This window comes from Schistocerca piceifrons, chromosome 11, assembly GCF_021461385.2.
Source record: "Schistocerca piceifrons isolate TAMUIC-IGC-003096 chromosome 11, iqSchPice1.1, whole genome shotgun sequence".
Classification (NCBI taxonomy): domain Eukaryota; kingdom Metazoa; phylum Arthropoda; class Insecta; order Orthoptera; family Acrididae; genus Schistocerca; species Schistocerca piceifrons.
Genome location: NC_060148.1, coordinates 3,399,072 through 3,423,407, shown reverse-complemented (window position 1 = coordinate 3,423,407; position 24,336 = coordinate 3,399,072). Strand labels below are relative to the sequence as shown.

At 47.0% G+C, this 24,336-nt stretch overlaps 1 protein-coding gene across 1 annotated transcript in view; it reads right to left on the bottom strand.

The window, feature by feature from the left end:
• LOC124719895 (tyrosine-protein phosphatase non-receptor type 11-like) overlaps nucleotides 1–24,336 on the bottom strand; it is a 299,365-nt gene that overhangs the window by 202,094 nt on the left and 72,935 nt on the right. Inside the window, exon 4 of the mRNA XM_047245075.1 lies at nucleotides 1,368–1,490. Coding sequence (XP_047101031.1) covers nucleotides 1,368–1,490 — 123 coding nt within the window. The remainder of the gene's footprint in view (nucleotides 1–1,367; nucleotides 1,491–24,336) is intronic.

The window sequence follows — 24,336 nt, the reverse complement described above, 5'->3', positions numbered from 1 at the left end:
TCTGGTTTCCGACTTTCATAAAGGTCGCATTGCAGCCTATCGCGATTGCGGCTTCTCGTATCGCAACATTGCTGCTCGCGTCGGTCGAGATCCAATGACTGTTCGCAAAATATGGAATCGGTGGGTTCAGGAGGGTAGGTAATACGGAACGCCGTGCTGGATCCCGACGGTCTCGTATCACTAGCAGTCCAGATGACAGGCATCTTATCCGCACGGCTGTAACGGATCGTGCAGCCACGTCTCGATACCTAACAGATGGGGACGTTTGCAAGACGACAACCATCTGCACGAACAGTTCGACGACGTTTGCAGCAGCACGGACTATCAGCTCGGAGACCGTGGCTGCGGTTACCCTTGACGCTGCATCACAGACAGGAGCGCCTGCGACGGTGTACTCGACGACGAACCTGGGTGCACGAATGGCAAAACGTCATTTTTTCGGATGAATATAGGTTCTGTTTAGAGCATCGTGATGGTCGCACCCGCGTTTGGCGACATCGCGGTGAACGCACATTGGAAGCGTGTATTCGTCATCGCCATACTGGCGTATCACCCGGCGTGATGGTATGGGGTGCCATTGGTTACACGTCTCGGTCACCTCTTGTTCGCACTGACGGCACTTTGATCAGTGGACGTTACATTTCAGATGTGTTACGGCCCGTGGCTCTACCCTCCATTCGATCCCTGCGAAACCCTACATTTCAGCAGGATAATGCACGACCGCACATTGCAGGTCCTGTACGGGCCTTTCTGGACACAGAAAATGTTCGACTGCTGCCCTGGCCTGCAAATTCTCCAGATCTCTCACCAACTGAAAACGTCTGGTCAATGGTGGCCGAGCAACTGGCTCGTCACAATACGCCAGTCACTACTCTTGATGAACTGTGGTATCGTGTTGAAGCTACACAGGCAGCTGTACCTGTACACGCCATCCAAGCTCCGTTTGACTCAATGCCCAGGCGCATCGAGGCCGTTATTACGGCCAGAGGTGGTTGTTCTGGGTACTGATTTGTCCGGATCTATGCACCCAAATTGCGTGAAAATGTTATCACATGTCAGCTGTAGTATAATATAGTTGTCCAATGAATACCCGTTTATTATCTGCGTTTCTTCTTGGTGTAGCAATTTTAATGGCCGGTAGTGTATGTAATCACATCTACCGATTTCCCTCCCATGCGGATAACTCGTTGGCGGTGCGCCTTTTTCTCCTGTTATAGTGTCTTCTAGAACTTTGGTTGTGGCCCGCGCCTCCCTACCTACATACGAGTACTGAGCCCCGCAGAATGCCCCCTGTGAGCGGATGCCGGCGCGGCCGCCTCGCCACGGCAGTTAACAGTGTCAGTCAGTGAGTGGTTCATTAGAGTTACCTGACGGAGAGCGTGAGGTCCCCCGGGTTGCTGCGGCTGGGCCTGGCCAGGAAGCTGCCGTCGAAGCCTCGCTCCATCAGCAGCAGCTCCGCCTCGATGCCCGAGATATTGGGGTGGAACCACCTGTAACAGCGCGCACACACACTCCCACCTCACGTCTAATGTTGTCGACGGGCGAAGTTAGAAAAAAAGAAGAAACCAAAATTAAAGATAGAAAACGTATAGGAAAGTGAAAGAAGAAAATGTAAATAGAATAAGACAAACAGAAGGTGAATTCAAAAAAAAAGCTGAAGCGTATTTAAAAGACGAAAAGTATGGTGGAAAAGAAGGGAAATCAGATCGAAGAAAATCGAAAAAAATACAGGAGTAAAAAAGTAAATAAAAGTAAGTCCAAACTATTTATCGTCCATGTTTCACTTCCATACATGGCTACACTAGAAGCTTTCGAAATGTGGTGCTACAGAAGAATGTTGAAGATAAGGTGGGTAGATCACGTAACTAATGAGGAGGTACTGAATAGAATTGGGGAGAAGAGGAGTTTGTGGCACACCTTGAGAAGAAGAAGGGACCGGTTGGTAGGGCATGTTCTGAGGCATCAAGGGATCACCAATTTAGTACTGGAGGGCAGCGTGGAGGGTAAAAATCGTAGAGGGAGACCAAGAGATGAATACAGTAAGCAGATGCAGAAGGATGTAGGCTGCAGTAGGTACTGGGAGATGGTGAAGCTTGCACAGGATAGAGTAGCATGGAGAGCTGTATCAAACCAGTCTCAGGACTGAAGACCACAACAACAACAAAAAGAAGTCGAAGAAAAATCATTGAAATTGCAACGAAAATGAGAAACTGAACAAATCTAAAATACGACAAGAATAGAAACAGTCACAACCGAAAGAACGAAACAATCGACAAATGATTGCCGACTCCATGGCGTGTTCTGTTCACCACGACCAAACAGCTTAGACCGATCGCTCTAAGCTCTAAGCTTGTGGTTATAGCTTGATGCCAGTGACTACCAATTTTAATTGTAGATTACATCACTGAAGAAGGTCACTAAGTGACCGATAATCGATTTTGCTGACAATAAAACAACGAAATACGACCAATGCTGATTTTCCTCCCAATTCTATCAACAAATGAAATGAATCGACGAAGATCACTGGCAAACACAAAAAACACACCCGAGTGCAAACATTTAGAAAAAACAGAAACAATGTAAAACGCAGTAATAATCAGAAAGCTCGGAAATTTGAAAAACAACAATAAAATGGAAAAACTACCCATAAAGTTGTGAAGTGCCGACAGGATTAAAAACAATACAAAACAATGAATAAAAAACGATAGTGAAATAGGAAAAAACGAAAAAGTGATTAAAACAACTGGGGAAAAGTGACATGAAAATTGAAACGAAATGATAAGAAAATTTTTCAAATAATAAAATGGAAAAAAGAACGGGATAAAAACGATAAGAAAAACGAGAAACTGAGAAAACATGCGAGGAGCTAAATAAGCGATTCAAACCAGGAAAAAAGTTGTGCTCGTTTTCTGATTAAGTCGTTTATGTGCTTTTGAAGTTATGTGGCCCTGTGAACACCACGCCAACGGCCTCGCCGCAGTGCTGACACAGATTCCCGAGTAAAGCGCTCTCCGGCTGGGCCGGCATTCGGATGGGTGACCGCCCAGTCTGCCGCCCTCGTGAGGCCAGCTGGGGGGCTACTCTGTGGCCAAGTACTGACTACGGCCAGGAGAGCGTTGTACTGACCACATGCCCCTCCGTATCCTCACCCAGCGACGCCGATCAGCTAAGGATGACACGGCGGTCGGTCGTTACCGTCGGGCCTTCCGACGCCTGTTAGAACTCGGTTTAGAGTTCCAGACAGAATTAATAATCAAGTACAGTAAGTTTTTTTTTTTCGAGATCGACCTTGAACGTGTTTAAACCAAAAGAAAAATTCAACCAAGTCCTCAGTCTTGTTAACTGGTATGTCTATACAGGGTGTTACAAAAAGGTACGGCCAAACTTTCAGGAAACATTTCTCACACACAAACAAAGAAAATACACTCCTGGAAATGGAAAAAAGAACACATTGACACCGGTGTGTCAGACCCACCATACTTGCTCCGGACACTGCGAGAGGGCTGTACAAGCAATGATCACACGCACGGCACAGCGGACACACCAGGAACCGCGGTGTTGGCCGTCGAATGGCGCTAGCTGCGCAGTATTTGTGCACCGCCGCCGTCAGTGTCAGCCAGTTTGCCGTGGCATACGGAGCTCCATCGCAGTCTTTAACACTGGTAGCATGCCGCGACAGCGTGGACGTGAACCGTATGTGCAGTTGACGGACTTTGAGCGAGGGCGTATAGTGGGCATGCGGGAGGCCGGTGGACGTACCGCCGAATTGCTCAACACGTGGGGCGTGAGGTCTCCACAGTACATCGATGTTGTCGCCAGTGGTCGGCGGAAGGTGCACGTGCCCGTCGACCTGGCACCGGACCGCAGCGACGCACGGATGCACGCCAAGACCGTAGGATCCTACGCAGTGCCGTAGGGGACCGCACCGCCACTTCCCAGCAAATTAGGGACACTGTTGCTCCTGGGGTATCGGCGAGGACCATTCGCAACCGTCTCCATGAAGCTGGGCTACGGTCCCGCACACCGTTAGGCCGTCTTCCGCTCACGCCCCAACATCGTGCAGCCCGCCTCCAGTGGTGTCGCGACAGGCGTGACTGGAGGGACGAATGGAGACGTGTCGTCTTCAGCGATGAGAGTCGCTTCTGCCTTGGTGCCAATGATGGTCGTATGCGTGTTTGGCGCCGTGCAGGTGAGCGCCACAATCAGGACTGCATACGACCGAGGCACACAGGGCCAACACCCGGCATCATGGTGTGGGGAGCGATCTCCTACACTGGCCGTACACCACTGGTGATCGTCGAGGGGACACTGAATTGTGCACGGTACATCCAAACCGTCATCGAACCCATCGTTCTACCATTCCTAGACCGGCAAGGGAACTTGCTGTTCCAACAGGACAATGCACGTCCGCATGTATCCCGTGCCACCCAACGTGCTCCAGAAGGTGTAAGTCAACTACCCTGGCCAGCAAGATCTCCGGATCTGTCCCCCATTGAGCATGTTTGGGACTGGATGAAGCGTCGTCTCACGCGGTCTGCACGTCCAGCACGAACGCTGGTCCAACTGAGGCGCCAGGTGGAAATGGCATGGCAAGCCGCTCCACAGAACTACATCCAGCATCTCTACGATCGTCTCCATGGGAGAATAGCAGCCTGCATTGCTGCGAAAGGTGGATATACACTGTACTAGTGCCGACATTGTGCATGCTCTGTTGCCTGTGTCTATGTGCCTGTGGTTCTGTCAGTGTGATCATGTGATGTATCTGACCCCAGGAATGTGTCAATAAAGTTTCCCCTTCCTGGGACAATGAATTCACGGTGTTCTTATTTCAATTTCCAGGAGTGTATGTTATGTGGACATGTGTCCGGAAACGCTTAATTTCAATGTTAGAGTTCATTTTCGTTTCGTCATTATGTACTGTACTTCCTTGATTCACCGCCGTGATTTCATACGGTACACTCTACCTGTGCTGCTACAACATGTGCCTTTACAAGTAAGACACAACATGTGGTTCGTGCACGATGGAGCTCCTCCACATTTCAGTCCAAGTGTTCGTACGCTTCTCAACAACATATTCGGTGACCGATGGATTGGTAGAGGCGGACCAATTCCGTGGCCTCCACGCTCTCCTGACCTCAACCCTCTTGACTTTCATTTATGGGGGCATTTGAAAGCTCTTGTCTACGCAACCCCGGTACCGAATGTAGAGACTCTTCGTGCTCGTATTGTGGACGGCTGTGATACAATACGCCATTCTCCAGGGCTGCATCAGCGCATCATCAAGGATTCCGTGCGACAGAGGGTGGATGCACGTATCCTCGCTAACGGAGGACATTTTGAACATTTCCTGTAACAAAGTGTTTGAAGTCACGCCGGTACGTTCTGTTGCTGTGTGTTTCCATTCCATGATTAATGTGATTGGAAGAGAAGTAATAAAATGAGCTCTAACATGGAAATTAAGGGTTTCCGGACACATGTCCACATAACATATTTTCTTTCTTGGTGTGTGAGGAATGTTTCCTGAAAGTTTGGCCGTACCTTTTTGTAACACCCTGTGTATCCTTACGGCGCACTGTACTTCCTATTTCACCTTATACCTGTTGCTCGCCCTTACGTCATTACTTTAGAACGGTCCTAAGTTGTGCGTTCTGAAATTCATCGGCAAAAAGCCTAACAAAAGCCGGCCAGCACGGAGATTTATACGGGGCGTTTGTTTTAGTGAGAGACAACTAAATATCTCCAACGCGGCGCATCGTCCGAAAAAAATGTTCTAGGTGTAAAGTTTAACGTCAGTCTGTGCTAGAAAACATCCTAAGCTCGCTCCCCCCCCCCCCCCCCCCTCCTGCGTAGCGCGATCAGCTTTGTATTTTCAAATGGGAACAATTTAATGTATATTCGGATTCTACGAAGGAACAAAAGCTGTACGGTTTACTCAGTTTTTCCCCACCGATGGTAAATCGCGCTGTAATCGACAAATATGAAGCGCGTCTCGTTTTGCAATTAAGAAGCCCCGCACCTGATTCTACATTCCATTTACGATGTAAATTTAAACCTTTGTGTTCTGACGGTTGGTATTTACGTTCGAAATTTACTTTGGCTTTGCAAATTACATTGCGGATTACAATATGGTTCGCCGTTTCAGTGTCTGGTTAGAAAGTACGCTTTTCGTGATCCAGGAACATCGAAGTGGAGGTAATAGTTACCTTTTCCCATCGCTACTTCGTCATGCACACTTTACCTAACTACAATAGCTGTGGCTTTTGTTCCGCTGGTAGTCGAATAGCGACTGACGTTAACGGGGTGTTCAGAAAGTCTCTCCGCAGTGCCGTATGATTGTTGGCCGCGCGTGGCGTATGCCGCAGTGAGTATACCGAAATGAAACTCAGTGAAATACGAGTTATTAATTTATTGAATATTCATTATTACTTACAAATTTTCACACTAAATGTTGAAAGTGTCGTCGACCCCCCCCCCCCTTGTTGAATACACGATTCAATTCGTCTCAACATGTTTACAAACACAAGCTGTAACATTTCTTCTGTAACAGAAGCACTCAAAGTGGATATTGTAGTTCTCAATTCATCGATGAATTTTGGACGCCTTTTATAGACAGTTGCTTTCGCTGCAGTCCAGAAGAAAAAGGCAGTTGGTGTTAGGCCAGGAGATCGTGGAGGCCAAAGTCTCTGTGAAATTATGCGGTCACCAAAAACATCAACGAACAGTGACATTCAAACGCGAGCTGTATGCGCGGTTGCACCACCTTGCTGAAAATAACCGTTCAGTATTTCACGTAACACAAGTCGTCCTATGAATAGGTACAGAATATCACTGCAGTATTGTTGTGCACTTATCGTTTCGTTGAAAAATATGGGACCCACAATCCGACGTCTAGAAATTGCAATCCAAACTCCTATTTTCACACAATGAAGTGGTTCCTCGTGAATACACAACGGATTCGCAGTTTTCCACATAAGAGAATTTTGCGAGTTCGTGTAGCCGGATAAATGAAACCGCGTCTCATCAGTGGAAAACGTTTCATTAAGAATATCCCTTGTTGAACGAAATCTTTTAAACATTGACAATAGTGCAGTCTGTTGCCACGATCAGTATTTTTCAGTTCTTGCACGACTGTCGCTTAGTATGGAATTTTTTCCTTACAGCTGTGTCTGCCGTTCCGACACTAACATCGATTTCCTGGGCGAGTGTTCTTACTGACTTGTTCGGACTCGTGGACATTTTATCGGAAATATCGAGCAGTTTGTCCTCAGACAAAACGCTAGGACGACCACTTCTCGGTGCATCCTTCACTGAACCCGTACTTTGAAATTTGTTAATCAAATTTCGCACAGTATCGCGATGTGTGCGTGTTGTCTCCGGGAAAACTGAATTAAATGTTTGACGAACTGGAACCCCCAGCTTTGAACACTTATTCAACTAAAAACACACGTTCTTCAACGGTTAGCATTTTAACAGTGACAAAAAGCGAAACAAACGAACTAAACTGAAACGTTCACGTCGACACGTAACGACACCACTGAGTAAATATCTCTGGAGTGAGCATTGCGTTCTGCGCATGTTCTCAACATTAAACCAATATCGTCACGTGTTTCCGGGACTTCGCTGTGCGTGTGTGCTTTCTGCAGCGTTTAAGTTTATAATATCATGAGTCTTTGTTGTGTTTCACCGTTTGCTGATAGTGTAATAGCGATAGTGAATTACTGTTGTTGCTACGGATGCAAAGAAAAATATGTGAAACGAGGGATAGTAACTTTTCATTATATACCACGTAGGTCTAATTATAGTCATCATATTAGTAAGAGACACTGTATATGTTTAAAAATTTCGAGACGCATTATAATTAACGCTTGATTCTGTAGACCTGTTTTTCTACGATTTCATGACTATATAATACATATAATAGCTCATACAAAAGCTTGTAAACAATCGCTTCCTCTCGTAAATTTGCTGGTGGAACAGGAAAGGGAATGGTTAGTTGTTTCAGCAGATACTATCCTCCATACATTTATCACTGACTTGTCGATTATGTATATAGATTACTCAGTCTACTATTTATTTAATAAACTGGGAGCAAGTACGTAAAATGCCTTAAATAACTACTACAAAGTGTCATCAGTAAAAAAAAAATTGTGCTGTAGGTCGCAAAAACGAGAAAATAAATACGCAGAAATAGCAGAAAAAAAGGAGGAATTAGCAGAGATATAATCGCTAATGTGTGGAAAATTCGGTGTTTTTCGGGCACGTGCAAAAATACTAGCGTACTGTCAGTTCGTTTTGCAACACCACTGAAAAAATGTACGTCAGGCTCTGTAATACTATAAAGTGCCGTATCATACCGAAAACTACCAAAAATCGAGTGCATCTGAACTGTGACACCTATCGCAAAGAAGCAGGATGTAATATCACTTGTCCTTAAAAGTTACGTAGCTGCTTTATTTCCGGTATCAAATGGATACTGTTAAATTGTCTGAGCAACGTATACAAATAATCCACGACACGTACGAAAAGAATCCGTCTGTGCTAGGGATGTAGTGACATTCTAAATATACAGGGCGCTATACGGACAAACACACGACGTCCCGAGAACACGTGACCAGGCCGACAATGTATGTTGACAACACAAAATCTGTTATCTGTTCTGCGCATGTGAATGCCCACTCCAGAGATATTTACTCTATGAACGACACACACCAAAGATACTACTGACGCTGGCCGAGGTAAACGAAACAGTAGAATGTCAGGAGAGTCCACTTGAAGGGAAGTAACCCACGCAGACGAACAAGCATACAGCACGCGCGGCTGACAATCATACGGCACTGCGGAGAGACTTCAAATGTGAACACCCGGTACATACGGCGGCTGGATGGAAACACACACCGGAATCACTAACCCTGATGGCGGGGTCCGATGGCGGCCACCGAAACCAAGCATTCCAACGCTTTTGTGACAGAGAAACCAACCCAGTAGGGGACAGAAAACTACGTTGCCATACAAGTATCTTATTTGCCAGAATTGTCAATGCCTAAATACATTTATTTGTACTGGACAATCACGTTAGCAACTGTAAAGTAAATTTCGAACATAAATACCAACTGATAAAGGTAAAATCAAATGCGTCTGTCGTGACTTGAAGAAGGAAGTACACTTCGTATTTGTCGACTGGTTCAAATGGCTCTGAGCACTATGCGACTTCTGAGGTCATCAGTCGCCTAGAACTTAGAACTAATTAAACCTAACTAATCTAAGGACATCACACACATCCATGCCCGAGGCAGGATTCGAACCTGCGACCGTAGAGGTCGCGCCGTTCCAGACTGTAGCGCCTAGAACCGCTCGGCCACTCCGACCGGCTCAGCGTCCCAAAACCTCCGAAAGGTGTTGTATAGGATTCACGTCAGGACTCTGGGCAGACCAGTCCATTGCACGGATGTTATTGCCATGTAACCACTCCGCCACAGGCCGTGCATTATGAACAGGTGCTCGATCGTGTTGAAAGGTGCAGCCGCCATCCCCGAAGCAAGAAGCGGCTTAAACCATCAATGTAGGCCTGTGCTGTGATAGTGCCACGCAAAACAACAAGTGATGCAAGCCCCCTCCATGAAAAACACGACCACACCGTAACACCACCGCCTCCGAATTTTACTGTCGCCACTACACACGCTGGCAGAAGACGTTCACCGGGCATTCGCCGTACCCACACCCTGCCATCGGGTCGCCACATTGTGTACCGTGATTCGTCACTCCACACAACGTTTTTCGACTGTTCAGTCGTCCGATGTTTACGCTCCTTACACCGAGCAAGGCGGCATTTGGCATTTACTGGCGTGCTGTTTGGCTTATGAGCAGCCGTTCGACCGTGAAATCCAAGTTTTCTGAGCTCCCGCCTAACTGTCATAGTATTTGCAGTGGATGCTGATGCAGTTTGCAATTCCTGTGTGACGGTCTGGACAGATGTCTGCCTATCTCTCTCCAAGTGTCGGCGGTCTCTGTCAGTCAACAGACGAGGTAGGCCTGTACGCTTTTGTGCTGTACCTGTCCCTTCACGTTTCACTGTCACATCGGAAACAGTGGACCTTGGAATGTTCAGGAATGTGGAAAACCCACGTACAAAGGTACGACACAAGTGACAGCCAATCACCTGACCACGTTCAAAGTCCGTGAGTTCCGCGGAGCGCCCCATTCTGCTCTCTCAGGATGTCTGATGACTACTGAGGTCGCTGATATGGAGTACCTGGCAGTAGGTGGCAGCACAGTGCACCTAATATGAAAAACATACGTTTTTGAGGGTGTCCGGATACTTTTGGTCACATAGTGTATCATATGTCACCGCGTCGGGCGTGCCCGCAAAGTAACCAGGCGGCATGCAACGTCGCGTTAGGCAGCGGTGGTAATGTTTTGGCTTATCACTGTACCTCACGTGGCTGGGGATACTGATTGCGTTGGGTTGTTCCGGCAATCGACATGGAGACTGAACGGAAAGCAGACTGCTGGCCAATCTGTTGCCTCATCACCACCTTGTAGTCCGATTCGCGAGGGAGGCCGCACTGCAGTTCCTTATCTAAATCCTGGCACGAACGAAAAAAATGGCTGAGATCGAAATAAGTCTTCAAGGAATAGAAAAGCAACTGCAATGAGTCAGCAGAGCAAAGTCCACAGGACATGACGGGATACCAATTCGATTCTACACAGAGTACGCGAAAGAACTTGCCCCCTTCTAACAGCCGTGTACCGCAAGTCTCTAGAGGAACGGAAGGTTCCAAATGATTGGAAAAGAAGGTTCCAAATGATTGGAAAAGAGACAGTTCCAGTTCTCAGGAACGGTCGTCGAGCACATGAGCAAAACTATAGATCTATATCTCTGACATCGATCTGTTGTAGAATTTTAGAACATGTTTTTTGCTCGCGTATCATGTCATTTATGGAAAACCAGAATCTACTCTGTAGGAATCAACATGGATTCCGGAAACAGCGATCGTGTGAGACCCAACTCGCTTTATTTGTTCATGAGACCCAGAAAATATTACATACAGGCTCCCAGGTAGATGCCATTTTCCTTGACCTCCGGAAGGCGTTCGATACAGTTCCGCACTGTCACCTGGTAAACAAAGTAAGAGCCTACGGAATATCAGACCAGCTGTGTGGCTGGATTGAAGAGTTTTTAGCAAACAGAACACAGCATGTTGTTATCAATAGAGAGACGTCTACAGACGTTAAAGTAACCTCTGGCGTGCCACAGGGGAGTGTTATGGGACCATTGCTTTTCACAATATATATAAATGACCTAGTAGATAGTGTCGGAAGTTCCGTGCGGTTTTTCGCGGATGATGCTGTAGTATACAGAGAAGTTGCAGCATTAGAAAATTGTAGCGAAATGCAGGAAGATCTGCAGCGGACAGGCACTTGGTGCAGGGAGTGGCAACTAACCCTTAACTTAGACAAAAAGTAATGTATTGCAAAGACAAAGCAAGAAGGATCCTTTATTGTACGATTATATGATAGCGGAACACTGGTAGCAGTTACTTGTGTAAAATATCTGGGAGTATGCGTACGGAACGATTTGAAGTGGAATGATCATATAAAATTAATTGTTGGTTAGGCGGGTGCCAGGTTGAGATTCATTGGGAGAGTCCTTAGAAAATGTAGTCCATCAACAAAGGAGGTGGCTTACAAAACACTCGTTCGACCTATACTTGAGTATTGCTCATCAGTGTGGGATCCGTACCAGATTGGGTTGACAGAGGAGATAGAGAAGATCCAAAGAAGAGCGGCGTGTTTTGTCACAGGGTTATTTGGTAAGTGTGATAGCGTTACGGAGATGTTTAGCAAACTCAAGTGGCAGACTCTGCAGGAGAGGCGCTCTGCATCGCGGTGTAGCTTGCTGCCCAGGTTTCGAGAGGGTGCGTTTCTGGATGAGGTATCGAATATATTCCAGAATGAGATTTTCAGTCTGCAGCGGAGTGTGCGCTGATATGAAACTTCCTGGCAGATTAAAACTGTGTGCCCGACCGAGACTCGAACTCGGGACCTTCGCCTTTCGTGGGCAAGTGCTCTACCATCTGAGCTACCGAAGCACGACTCACGCCCGGTACTCACAGCTTTACTTCTGCCAGTATCTCGTCTCCTACCTTCCAAACTTTACAGAAGCCCTGCTGCGAATCTTGCAGAACTAGCACTCCTGAAAGAAAGGATATTGCGCAGACATGGGTTAGCCACAGCATGGGGGATGTTTCCAGAATATTTTAATCTGCCACGAAGTTTCATATCAGCACACACTCCGCTGCAGAGTGAAAATCTCATTCTGGAAACATCCCCCAGGCTGTGGCTAAGCCATGTCTCCGCAATGTCCTTTCTTTCAGGAGTGCTAGTTCTGCAAGGTTCGCAGGAGAGGTTCTGTAAAGTTTGGAAGGTAGGAGACGAGGTACTGGCAGAAGTAAAGCTGTGAGGACGGGGCGTGAGTCGTGCTTGGGTAGCTCAGTTGGTAGAGCACTTGCCCGCGAAAGGCAAAGGTCCCGAGTTCGAGTCTCGGTCGGGCACACAGTTTTAATCTGCCAGGAAGTTTGATATCGAATATATTGCTTCCCTCTACTTATACCTCCCGAGGAGATCACGAATGTAAAATTAGAGATTAGAGCGCGCACGGAGGCTTTCCGGCAGTCGTTCTTCCCGCGAACTATACGCGAGTGGAACAGGAAAGGGAGGTAATGACAGTAGCACGTAAAGTGCCCTCCGACACACACCGTTGGGTGGCTTGCGGAGTATAGATGTAGATGTAGATTGTCTGCGGCGCGAGGCGCTGCAGCCTTTGTTTGTTTTTCCTCCGCTACTCTCGGCCCTGAATATTGAGCCGTGTCGGGAGAATAGGACGTCGCGCGCGCTCCTGTCGCCCCCTGCGCTCCCACGCCTCCCGCCTCCCACCACCGCCCCCTCCCTCACTTTCACGCAGCAGACAGCCCGGCCATCACATCACATCACATCACATCAGTGCAGCGGCGGCTGAGTCACGACGACAACATCGGGCCGCCCTCGCCCCGACACTCTCGCAGATGACTCGCCGCCGCTATTCCCAGCCTCGCCGCCCGTCCCCAGTGGTTTCTCGCGACCTCAGGGCCGTCGTCACACGGACCGTGCTGTCGAACGTTAACGTTGAGCGTGCCGAGTCCAACGCGCTGCTGAACGCTCCGGAACGATGCGACTTGTGCACACGGTACGTGGGCCCCGACGTGGTATACGCTATCGCAACGCACTCCAGTGGCAGTTGAGGGATGTTTCTAGTTCGTAAATCACACTGTCTACTCAACGGGCGCGCTTAAAATTCCCACTTCAGCTCTATTAAATCGCACATTTTCCTCCATCGTGCACGAAAAGGAAAGTATCGTGTCCAATCAATAAGGACACAGGCTTATAAAAGTTCCATTACAAACAGTGCGGTACAAATTTGGAATACTTCTCCACATAAGATAAGCATTATTTCATCACTCCCACATTTTAGTAAAACCCCCAAGCTCGGCCTTACTGTTCCTACCCAGTAGCAGAATCTTTGCAACACGTGAATCTCGAAGCGTAAAAGAAAAAGGAGCAAAATATCTTTATACAAGTAGCGCAAGCTGTCCTGTACATTAAGCCAATCGAACAAAGTCACCCGTCAAAAAAAGGTGAACTTATATTTACGTACCAAATATAGTATATACTTACAATAAACTAATAATAAAGTATAAGAACCTAATAAAAACGCGAATGTTAGAAAAGAAAGTGGTTGTGTAAGGACGCGAACCACCGCCCCGACAAAAAAACTAATTATGGAACAGTGACGCTATTCCTTACGCTAAACCAACACACACCTCTCGTTACAAAATATAGTATCTTACCACTTGCTAAAAACCTTAATCGTAGATATGTTACTAACCGAAATTTAATTACAACAAATTGTACCGAGAACAATCCGTTTTGGTGTGGATCTTCAGTGAGTTGCTGCCTTCAAATAGCCTACTCTCATTATACGCAGGTTCCAATAATTCTCTTGCCACGAATATGATGATTGTCATTACTTTATTCGAACGAATCACACAGTTAACAACGGGTTTTCCAGTCATTCTCAATTTGCTGCTACTCAGAAACGGCATACGTACACATAGGCTTGAAATGAATGCCAATATGGCGCCTCACAGCTCTGTACTGAAGGGAGACGGCGTGCGTGTGACGTAGGCGGCGTTGTGCCATCTCATTGGTCAACGCTCAGAATATCTGACATCCCAGATACAGCTCTGCACGTACGGGAAGACTCCAGAACCTGCTGTTCCAGGCTGTGACGTCAGAAACTCGGCTCGCTCAACGCTCAAATGCACGGTCCGTGTGGCGACGGCTTCAGCACGTCCTGGCGCCGACCGACCAGTCGAAACGGCGACGTTGTGGGCACCGAGTTGCAGCGCGCCGCTGCACGACCTCCGGGAACGATGTGGGCGTCGCAGACGCTGCGTCACGCTCGCCGTGGTATACGCGCACTGGCTCGTAAATTGCACTATTTCACAAACGGGCGGCCGCAAACCTCCTCTATTATCTCGCTTCAAACATGATATACAGGACATAAAATACCGTCTGATAACTGCGATCATTTGTATGTTAATACACTGCTGGTCATTGAAATTGCTACACCACGAAGATGACGTGCTACAGACGCCAAATTTAACCGACAGGAGGAAGATGCTGTGATATGCAAATGATTAGCTTTTCAGAGCATTCCCACAAGGTTGGCGCCGGTGGCGACACCTACAACGTGCCGACATCAGCAAAGTTTCCAACCGATTTCTCGTACGCAAACAGCAGTTGACCGGCGTTGCCTGGTGAAACGTTGTTGTGATGCCTCGTGCAAGGAGGAGAAATGCGTACCGTCTCGTTTCAGACTTTGATAAAGGTCGGATTGTAGCCTATCGCGGTTGCGGCTTCTCGTATCGCAACATTGCTGCTCGCGTCGGTAGAGATCAAATGACTGTTAGCAGAATATGGAATCGGTGGGTTCAGGAGGGTGATACGGAACGCCGTGCTGGATCCCAACGGCCTCGTATCGCTAGCAGTCGAGATGATAGGCATCTTATCTGCACGGCTGTAACGGATCGTGCAGCCACGTCTCGATACCTAACAGATGGGGAAGTTTGCCAGACGACAACCATCTGCACGAACAGTTCGACGACGCTTGCAGCAGCACGGACTATCAGCTCGGAGACCGTGGCTGCGGTTACCCTTGACGCACCATCACAGACAGGAGCCCGTGCGATGGTGTACTCGACGACGAACCTGGGTGCACGAATGGCAAAACGTCATTTTTTCGGATGAATCCAGGTTCTGTTTACACCATCACGATGGTCGCAACCGCGTTTGGCGACATCGCGGTGAACGCACATTGGATGTGTGTATTCGTCATTGCCATACTGGCGTATCACCCGGCGTGATGGTATTGGGTGCCATTGGTTACACGTCTCGGTCACCTCTTGTTCGCATTGACTGCACTTTCAACAGTGGACGTTACACTTCAGATGTGTTGCGACCCGTGGCTCTACCCTTCATTCGATCCCTGCGAAACCCTACATTTCAGTAGGATAATGCACGACCGCATGTTGCAGGTCCCGTACGGGCCTTTCTGGATAAAGAAAATGTTCGACTGCTGCCCTGGCCAGCACATTCTCCAGATCTCTCACCAACTGAAAACGTCTGGTCAATGGTGGCCGAGCAACTGGCTCGTCACAATACGCCAGTCACTACTCTCGATGAACTGTGGTATCGTGTTGAAGCTGCACGGGCAGCTGTATCTGTACACGCCATCCGAGCTCTGTTTGACTCGATGCCCAGGCGTATCGAGGCCGTTATTACGGCCAGAGGTGGTTGTCCTGGGTACTGATTTCTCAGGTTCTATGCACCCAAATTGCGTCAAAATGTAATCACATGACAGTTCTAGTATAATATATTTGTCCAATGATTACGCGTTTATCATGTGCGTTTCTTCTTGGTGTAGCAATTTTAATGGCCGGTAGTGTAATTCTCAACCAATGCTGTACTATCGCAATAAAGTCATGAGATGTTCAATTGACTCTTTTATTAGAACATGATACGCGTTTCCGGATTACACCCATCTCCAGACATGACAAGACCGTTTGTGTCGCAGTCATATGTTAATCGACACTTTCTTTGAGTTGTCAAGGCTGTACGCCTGGTTGCTTAGGAGGAATGAGTTGAAGTTTGTGATGTCTGAAGACGGGTGTAATCCCGAAACGCGTAACATGTTCAGCCGGCCGGTGTGGCCGAGCGGTTCTAGGCGCTTCAGTCTGGAACCGCGCGACCGCTATAGCCGCAGGTTCGAATCCTGCCTCGGGCACGGATGTGTGTGATGTCCTTGGGTTGGTTAGGTTTAAGTAGTTCTAAGTTCTAGGGCACTGATGACCTCAGACGTTAAGTCCCATAGTGCTCAGAGCCATTTTTGAACCATTTTTATAACAAGTTCTAATAAAAGAGTCCACTGAAGATCTGATAACTTTATTGCGATTGTACAGCACTGGTTGCCAATTATCTATTAAAACATGCATTTCCTCCCTTGTTCATACGCCAGTCAGGTTCTTCTGTTTCACGTAAACGAAAACTATAATACCTCCGAACATGTTACTTCTCTGCACGAGGGAAAAGCTATTTTCTCATTCTTACTTTTTAGTAAAACCGTAACGTCACTCTTATTTGATCAACGATCCTATTCAGCAGCAGAATCTTTACAGCATGTGAAATACAACATCTAAAACAAGAAAGTGCAGAATCTACTAGATGTCCTGTAGATGAAGCCAATCGAACGAACTCACTTCTCTAAACCAGCACACTTGCATTTACAGAACATCGAATATTATAGTACATACTTGCACGAAAGTAATAAAAATGGTTCAAATGGCTCTGAGCACTATGGGACTCAACATCTTAGGTCGTAAGTCCCCTAGAACTTAGAACTAGTTAAACCTAACTAACCTAAGGACATCACACACACCCATGCCCGAGGCAGGATTCGAACCTGCGACCGTAGCAGTCCCGCGGTCCCGGACTGCAGCGCCAGAACCGCACGGCCACCGCGGCCGGCACGAAACTAATAGTAAAGTAACAGAACCTACAGAAAACTGAAATTTTTGTAAAAAGTATTACGGCGTAACAGGCCGCTAACCACCCACACATTGCACTTGTGTGCTGTGTATCTTTCTTACCATCACACAGTAGGGGCTTGTAAAATTCTGGGAAAAGGATTTTGAAATGATAAGGAAAACAGGGTTAAATGATTTTTTAAGATTATTCTGGACTATATTATCAGATAAAGAAGGGGTTTCGGCTATCCAAACAATCACCGCAGCCAACGAAGAAAAAACTGAAAAATGCGATTCCATTGTGAATACACAGATATAAAAATTAAAAATGTTATTACTCCCCTCTTCAAATGATTTCTTATACCTCTTCAGCGCTGCAGTGACACGTTGGTGTATTATCACTGCTGGCTGTCCTTGCAGGTCTCACCGATCGTCCCAACATTTATTACGATATACTTTCACGGATAATTAATAAATATTCCAACACCTTTTTAAAGCTGTCCCTAACACATTTTTACACAACCTTTACGTAATATATTCAGAAGGTTAATAATAGTTGGGGTGCGTACTTTTTTTTGTTTATTGTTTAACACAAGTCGTCAATTGTGTCTGGTCTCTTTCAGATTTAAACACTTTTCAACTTCGCTTCTGACAGCTTTGTACATAGATATTTAAATCAGTCCCCATCCTTTTGCAGCGATTTTGCAAATTGTTTAATTAACCCCAAATTGATATGGAGAGGGGGCAACAAAACCTTTTCTGGTGGTACCAAAGTAGTATTGATAACATTTTTCTCTCCAGGTTTTAAAGTTTCTCGGGGTGACCAATCACTTCTAGTCCAGTGCTGCTCTCTGGCTCTGCTATGCCACAAGCATAAGGAGCATGGGTATTTAGTAGAGCCTGCCTGCTGACCCAAAAGCATCGTGAGTATTTTAAAGTCGCCACAAACCATCCACTGATGGTCCTGATATTTGATTTTTTCCGGGATAATGGCCAAATCACTGACGCAGACATAAGAAAACTTTTAACAGACACCTCCTTTGTGGAAAGTATGAATGAGAAGGAAAAATAAGCTTGGGTATCGTTCAAGGGTGTAGTGCGAAAGTTTTTGGGAAATACGAAGCATGCTGACTACAAAACCATTGTTCAACGGATGCTGGCAGCATACGAAGCTCAAGGCGGCAAGGTGAGCTTGAAGGTCCATTTTTTTTACATTCCCATATAGACAGTTTTCCTGAAAACCTGGGAGCTTACAGTGAAGAACAGGGGCAGCGGTTTCACCAGCATGTCCGTGACATGGAGAGACGGTACCAAGGAAGATGGGGTGTCACTATGCTTGCTGACTACTGTTGGATGCTTAAGCGGGAAAATAATGACGGAAATCGGAAAAGTACTTGGCGAATATCAAGGAAAAGAAGAAAAGGTTTCAAAAAACATGAATAAGTATAATACTGTTAGTATATTGTTAGCATATTGTTAGTATAATGTTTTACTGGCTGTAAAAAATATTGTATTTGATAATTTTGAATAAACGAGTGCAATTTGTGCGTTTGAATTTGCGAAAAACCTTTGATTTGATGTGATAGAAAAAAAAAAAATGGACACCACTTCTGAAATCAGGGCATTCTAAAACATATAACTCAGTAAAAATGTCTCATGCAGCTGACAAATTTTTTTTTTTTTTTGCAGACCTGTGTAATGTTCATGTCTGGGGAGTTTGGTCGCCAGCGGAAGTGTTTAAACTCAGAAGAGTGACCACGGAGTCACTCTCTAGCAATTCGGGACGTGTGCGGTGTCGCATTGTCCTGCTGGAATTTTCCAAGTCCGTCGGAATGCACAGTGGACACGAATTTATGCAGATTATCAGACAGGATACTTATCTACGTGTCACCTGTCGGAATATTATTCTGGACGTATACAACTCCCACTGCACACGCCCCACACCGTTACAGAGCGTCCACCAGCTCTAACAGCCCCACTGACATACAGGGTCCACGGATTCGTGAGGTTGTCTACATACGTGCATCCGCTCGATACAATTTGAAACGAGACTCGTCCGACCAGGCAACATGTTTCCAGTCAATCAACAGTGCATTGTCGTTGTTGACGGGCCCAAGCGAGGCGTAAAGCTTTGTGTCATGCAGTCATCAGGGGTACACGAGTGTGCCTTCGGCTGTGAAAGCCCATATCGACGATGTTTCGCTGAATGATTCGCACGCTGGCACCTGCTGATGGCCCAGCATTGAAATCTGCAACAAATTGCGGAAGGGTCGCACTTCTGCCAAGTTCAACGATTCTGTTCGGTCGTCCCTGGTCCCGTTCTTGCAGGATGTTTTTCCGGCCGCAGAGATGTCGGAGATTTGACGTTTCACCGAATTCCTCATATTAATGGTGAATTCGTGAAATGGTGGTACGGGAAAATCCCCACTTGATCGCTACCTCAGAGATCCTGTGTCCTAACTCTCGTGCGCCGACTGTAACACCACGTTGAAACACACTCAAACATATCTCGGTAACCCGCCAGTGTGGCAGCAGTAACCGATCTAACAGTTGAGCCGTACATTTGTCGTCTTATATAAGCGTTGCTGACTACAGCACCGTATTCTGCTGTTCACACACACACACAATATATATATATATATATATATATATATATATATATATATAATCACTACTGGCCATTAAAATTGCTACACCAAGAAGAAATGCAGATGATAAACGGGTATTCATTGGACATGGAAATTACAAGTGATTACATTTTCACGCAATTTGGGTGCATAGATCCTGAGAAATCAGTACCCAGAACCACCACCTCTGGCCGTACTAACGACCTCGATACGCCTGGGCATTGAGTCAGACAGAGCTCGGATGGCGAGTACAGGTACAGCTGCCCGTGCAGCTTCAACACGATACCACAGTTCATCAAGAGTAGTGACTGGCGTATTGTGACGAGCCAGTTCCTCGGCCACCATTGACCACACGTTTTCAGTTGGTGAGAGATCTGGAGAATGTGCTGGCCAGGGCAGCAGTCGAACATTTTCTGTATCCAGAAAGCCCGTACGGGACCTGCAACGTGCGGTCGTGCATTATCCTGCTGAAATGTAGGGTTTTGCAGGGATAGAATGAAGGGTAGAGCCACGGGTCGTAACACATCTGAAATGTAACGTCCACTGTTCAAAGTGCCGTCGATGCGAACAAGAGGTGACCGAGACGTGTAACCGATGGCACCCCATACCATCACGCCGGGTGATACGCCAGTATGGCGATGACGAATACATGCTTCCAATGTGCGTTCACCGTGATGTCGCCAAACACGGACGCGACCATGGTGATGCTGTAAACAAAACGTTTTGCCACTGGTGCACCCAGGTTCGTCGTCGAGTACACCGTCGCAGGCGCTCCTGTCAGTGATGCAGCGTCAAGGCTAACCGCAGCCACGGTCTCCGAGCTGATAGTCCGTGCTGCTGCAAACGTCGTCGAACTGTTCGTGCAGATGGTTGTCGTCTTGCAAACGTCCCCATCTGTTGACTCAGGGATCGAGACGTGGCTGCACGATCCGTTACAGCCGTGCGGATAAGATGCCTGTCATCTCGACTGCTAGTGATACGAGGCCGTTGGGATCCAGCACGGCGTTCCGTATTACCCTCCTGAACCCACCGATTCCATATTCTGCTAACAGGCAGTGGCTCTCGACCAACGCGAGCAGCAATGTCGTGATACGTTAAACCGCAATCGCGATATGCTACAGTCAGACCTTTATCAAAGTCGGAAACGTGATGGTACGCATTTCTCCTCCTTACACGAGGCATCACAACAACGTTTCACCAGGCAACGCCGGTGAACTGCTGTTTGTGTATGAGAAATCGGTTCTAAACTTTCCTCATGTCAGCACGTTGTAGGTGTCGCCGCCGGCGCCAACCTTGTGTGAATGCTCTGAAAAGCTAATCATTTGCATATCACAGCATCTCCGTCCTGTCGGTTAAATTTCGCGTCTAGCACGTCATCTTCGTGGTGTAGCAATTTTTATGGCCAGTAGTGTATTTGAATACGCATGCGTATACCAGTTTCATTGTCGCTTCAATGTATCCCCACCAGAGTTGCAACGATCAAAAAGGCGAAAGGTGGGCAATCCTCTACACAAATGTCCAGTAATGGGCGACTGAATACTTTTGACAGATACTGTATGTACAAAGGGTAAGGGCTTGTGTTAAGCCTGTTGTAAGTTTACAAGCAAACATTTCTTCCGTGCCTCTACGTCTGAAAGACATACTAATAGAACTCAGGGCAATCTGTCACTAATCTTATATGAGGCGTTTTGGAGTCTGCGCACCATGATCAGGTGACAGTTTTCCTTTTTACTCGTCACCGCTGCTCTCGGGAAGGCAACGAAATCGGAGATAAAAAAAATTTCTTTAACTCTCGATAATCTGTCTTTAGCGAACGGTTTCCGTTGTTTTTCTTTATCATTTACAGTCCGGACACATCTTTTATGTGAGCCTGGTAATGCGAAAAGTGCGTTCCTTACGAATAATTCGCGCGCCAAACCATTGCCTCGTTTGCATCGCATATGAGCGTAGGAATAATGCCTCCGTTGACGATAAAAGAATTTGTCAGACTTCACCTGCTTCTGAAACATAAGCTTGCGCTTCCCCCTTCTTGCAGAGGTGTACCGTAGAAGAGCGTAGCGTTCCAAAGAAGGGACGTCGAACAGATGTGCAGAACTGTAGACCTACATCCTAACGTCCATCAGTTGTAGAATTTTGGAACACGTATTATGTTCGAGTACAATGACTTTTCTGGAGACTAGAAATCTACTCTGTAGGAATCAGCATGGGTTTCGAAAAAGACGGTCGTGTGAAACCCAGCTCGCGCTATTCGTCCACGAGACTCAGAGGGCCATAGACACGGGTTCCCAGGTAGATGCCGTGTTTCTTGACTTCCGCAAGGCGTTCGATACAGTTCCCCACAGTCGTTTAATGAACAAAGTAAGAGCATACGGACTATCAGACCAATTGTGTGATTGGATTGAAGAGTTCCTAGATAACAGAACGCAGCGTGTCACTCTCAATGGAGACAAGTCTTCCGAAGTAAGAGTGATTTCAGGTGTGTCGCAGGGGAGTGTCGTAGGACCGTTGCTATTCACAACACATTTAAATGACGTTGTGGATAACATCGGAAGTTCACTGAGGCTTTTTTCGGATGAGGCTGTGGTATATCGAGAGGTTGTAACAGTGGAAAATTGTACTGAAATGCAGGAGGATCTGCAGCGAATTGACGCATGGTGCAGGGAATGGCAATTGAATCTCAATGTAGACAAGTGTAATGTGCTGCGAGTACATAGAAAGAAAGATCCCTTATCATTTAGCTACTATATAGCCGGTCAGCAACTGGAAGCAGTTAATTCCATAAATTATCTGGAAGTACGCATAGGAATGATTTAAAAAGGAATGATCATATAAAGTTGATGGTCGGTAAAGCAGATGCCAGACTGAGATTCATTGGAAGAATCCTAAGGAAATGCAATCCGAAAACAAAGGAAGTAGGTTACAGTACGCTTGTTCGCCCACTGCTCGAATACTGCTCAGCAGTGTGGGATCCGTACCAGATAGGGTTGATAGAAGAGATAGAGAAGATCCAACGGAGAGCAGCGCGCTTCGTTACAGGATCATTTAGTAATCGCGAAAGCGTTACGGAGATGATAGATAAACTCCAGTGGAAGACTCTGCAGGAGAGACGCTCAGTAGCTCGGTACGGGCTTTTGTTGAAGTTTCGAGAACATACCTTCACCGAGGAGTCAAGCAGCATATTGCTCCCTCCTACGTATATCTCGCGAAGAGACCGTGAGGATAAAGTCAGAGAGATTAGAGCCCACACAGAGGCATACCGACAATCCTTCTTTCCACGAACAATACGAGACTGGAATAGAAGGGAGAACCGATACAGGTACTCAAGGTACCCTCCGCCACACACCGTCAGGTGGCTTGCGGAGTATGGTTGTAGATGTAGATCTATGCTTGAGTCAAGGTTTGATTGTCGGCCGATCTGACAAACCAACATCACAGTTACCGCACGCGTTTGTCAAACAATGGCCAGTTGCTTGCCAGGATACTGTCTGTTAAGTTTGAGATATGGAAAGTGGAGCAGATTTCAAAGATACAAAATTGTCTCCCCTGCTGCCTGCACCTCGCACACTTCAAAATACTTCGCGAGAGAGATACGCAGGTTAAATTTTACTGTTTGGTACGCCTGCGCGCTTTTTCGGCGAAACCTGTGGATGGCAAACAGCGAATTTGACGAACAAACTTGAATGTATACAGTGGCGTTACAACACAGAGAGAGGCAACAGCTAGCTGCATTTACCGGTTCGGCATGTCTGCACTCCACAGCTGACGCCGGGCTGCCGAGAGAAGCTTTTATTTTTTACACCATAAGGTCAGTCGCGCACACGCCCAAGGCCACACACACAGAGAGAGAGAGAGAGAGAGAGAGAGAGAGAGAGAGAGAGAGAGAGCGACCTCGAACACACGAACGAACAAAACGCGGCGACAACCGTCGCTTTACTGACGCGCCGCGACGGAGAGGGAAGAGCGAGCGGCCGGAAGCGGGGGCCGTGACGTCACGCGTCACTTCCGCCGCCAGACAGCGCCGCTTCCGGCGGGGAATGACGGGGGGGGGGGGGAGGGGAGCGGTTACGCAGGTTGCCCGCGGGGCGCCGTGGTGGGGGGAATCCGGGACAAGCGGCGAGCGGCCCGCGGCCGTCCCATGTTTTGTCACACGACATTCGGCCCGCATCCAACAGCACAGAACGTACAGAATCGACAATGCTGAAGGTCAGAGCGCAAAAATTTCGTGTGTACGCGCCAAATCTGCCATTCTGAAGCCCAGTAAGCAGCTATGTCTGAGAGCCAACGGTGAACGGATACTTTATTGTACACTGAAGCGGCAAAGAAACTGGTACAGGCACGCTATTCAAATACAGGGTGTTACAAAAAGGTACGGCCAAACTTCCAGGAAACATTCCTCACACACAAATAACGAAAATATGTTACGTGGACATGTGTCCGGAAACGCTTACTTTCCATGTTAGAGCTGATTTTATTACTTCTCTTGAAATCACATTAATCATGGAATGGAAACACACAGCAACAGAACGTAGCAGCGTGACTTCAAACACTTTGTTACAGGAAATGTTCGTTCGCGAGTATACATAGATCCA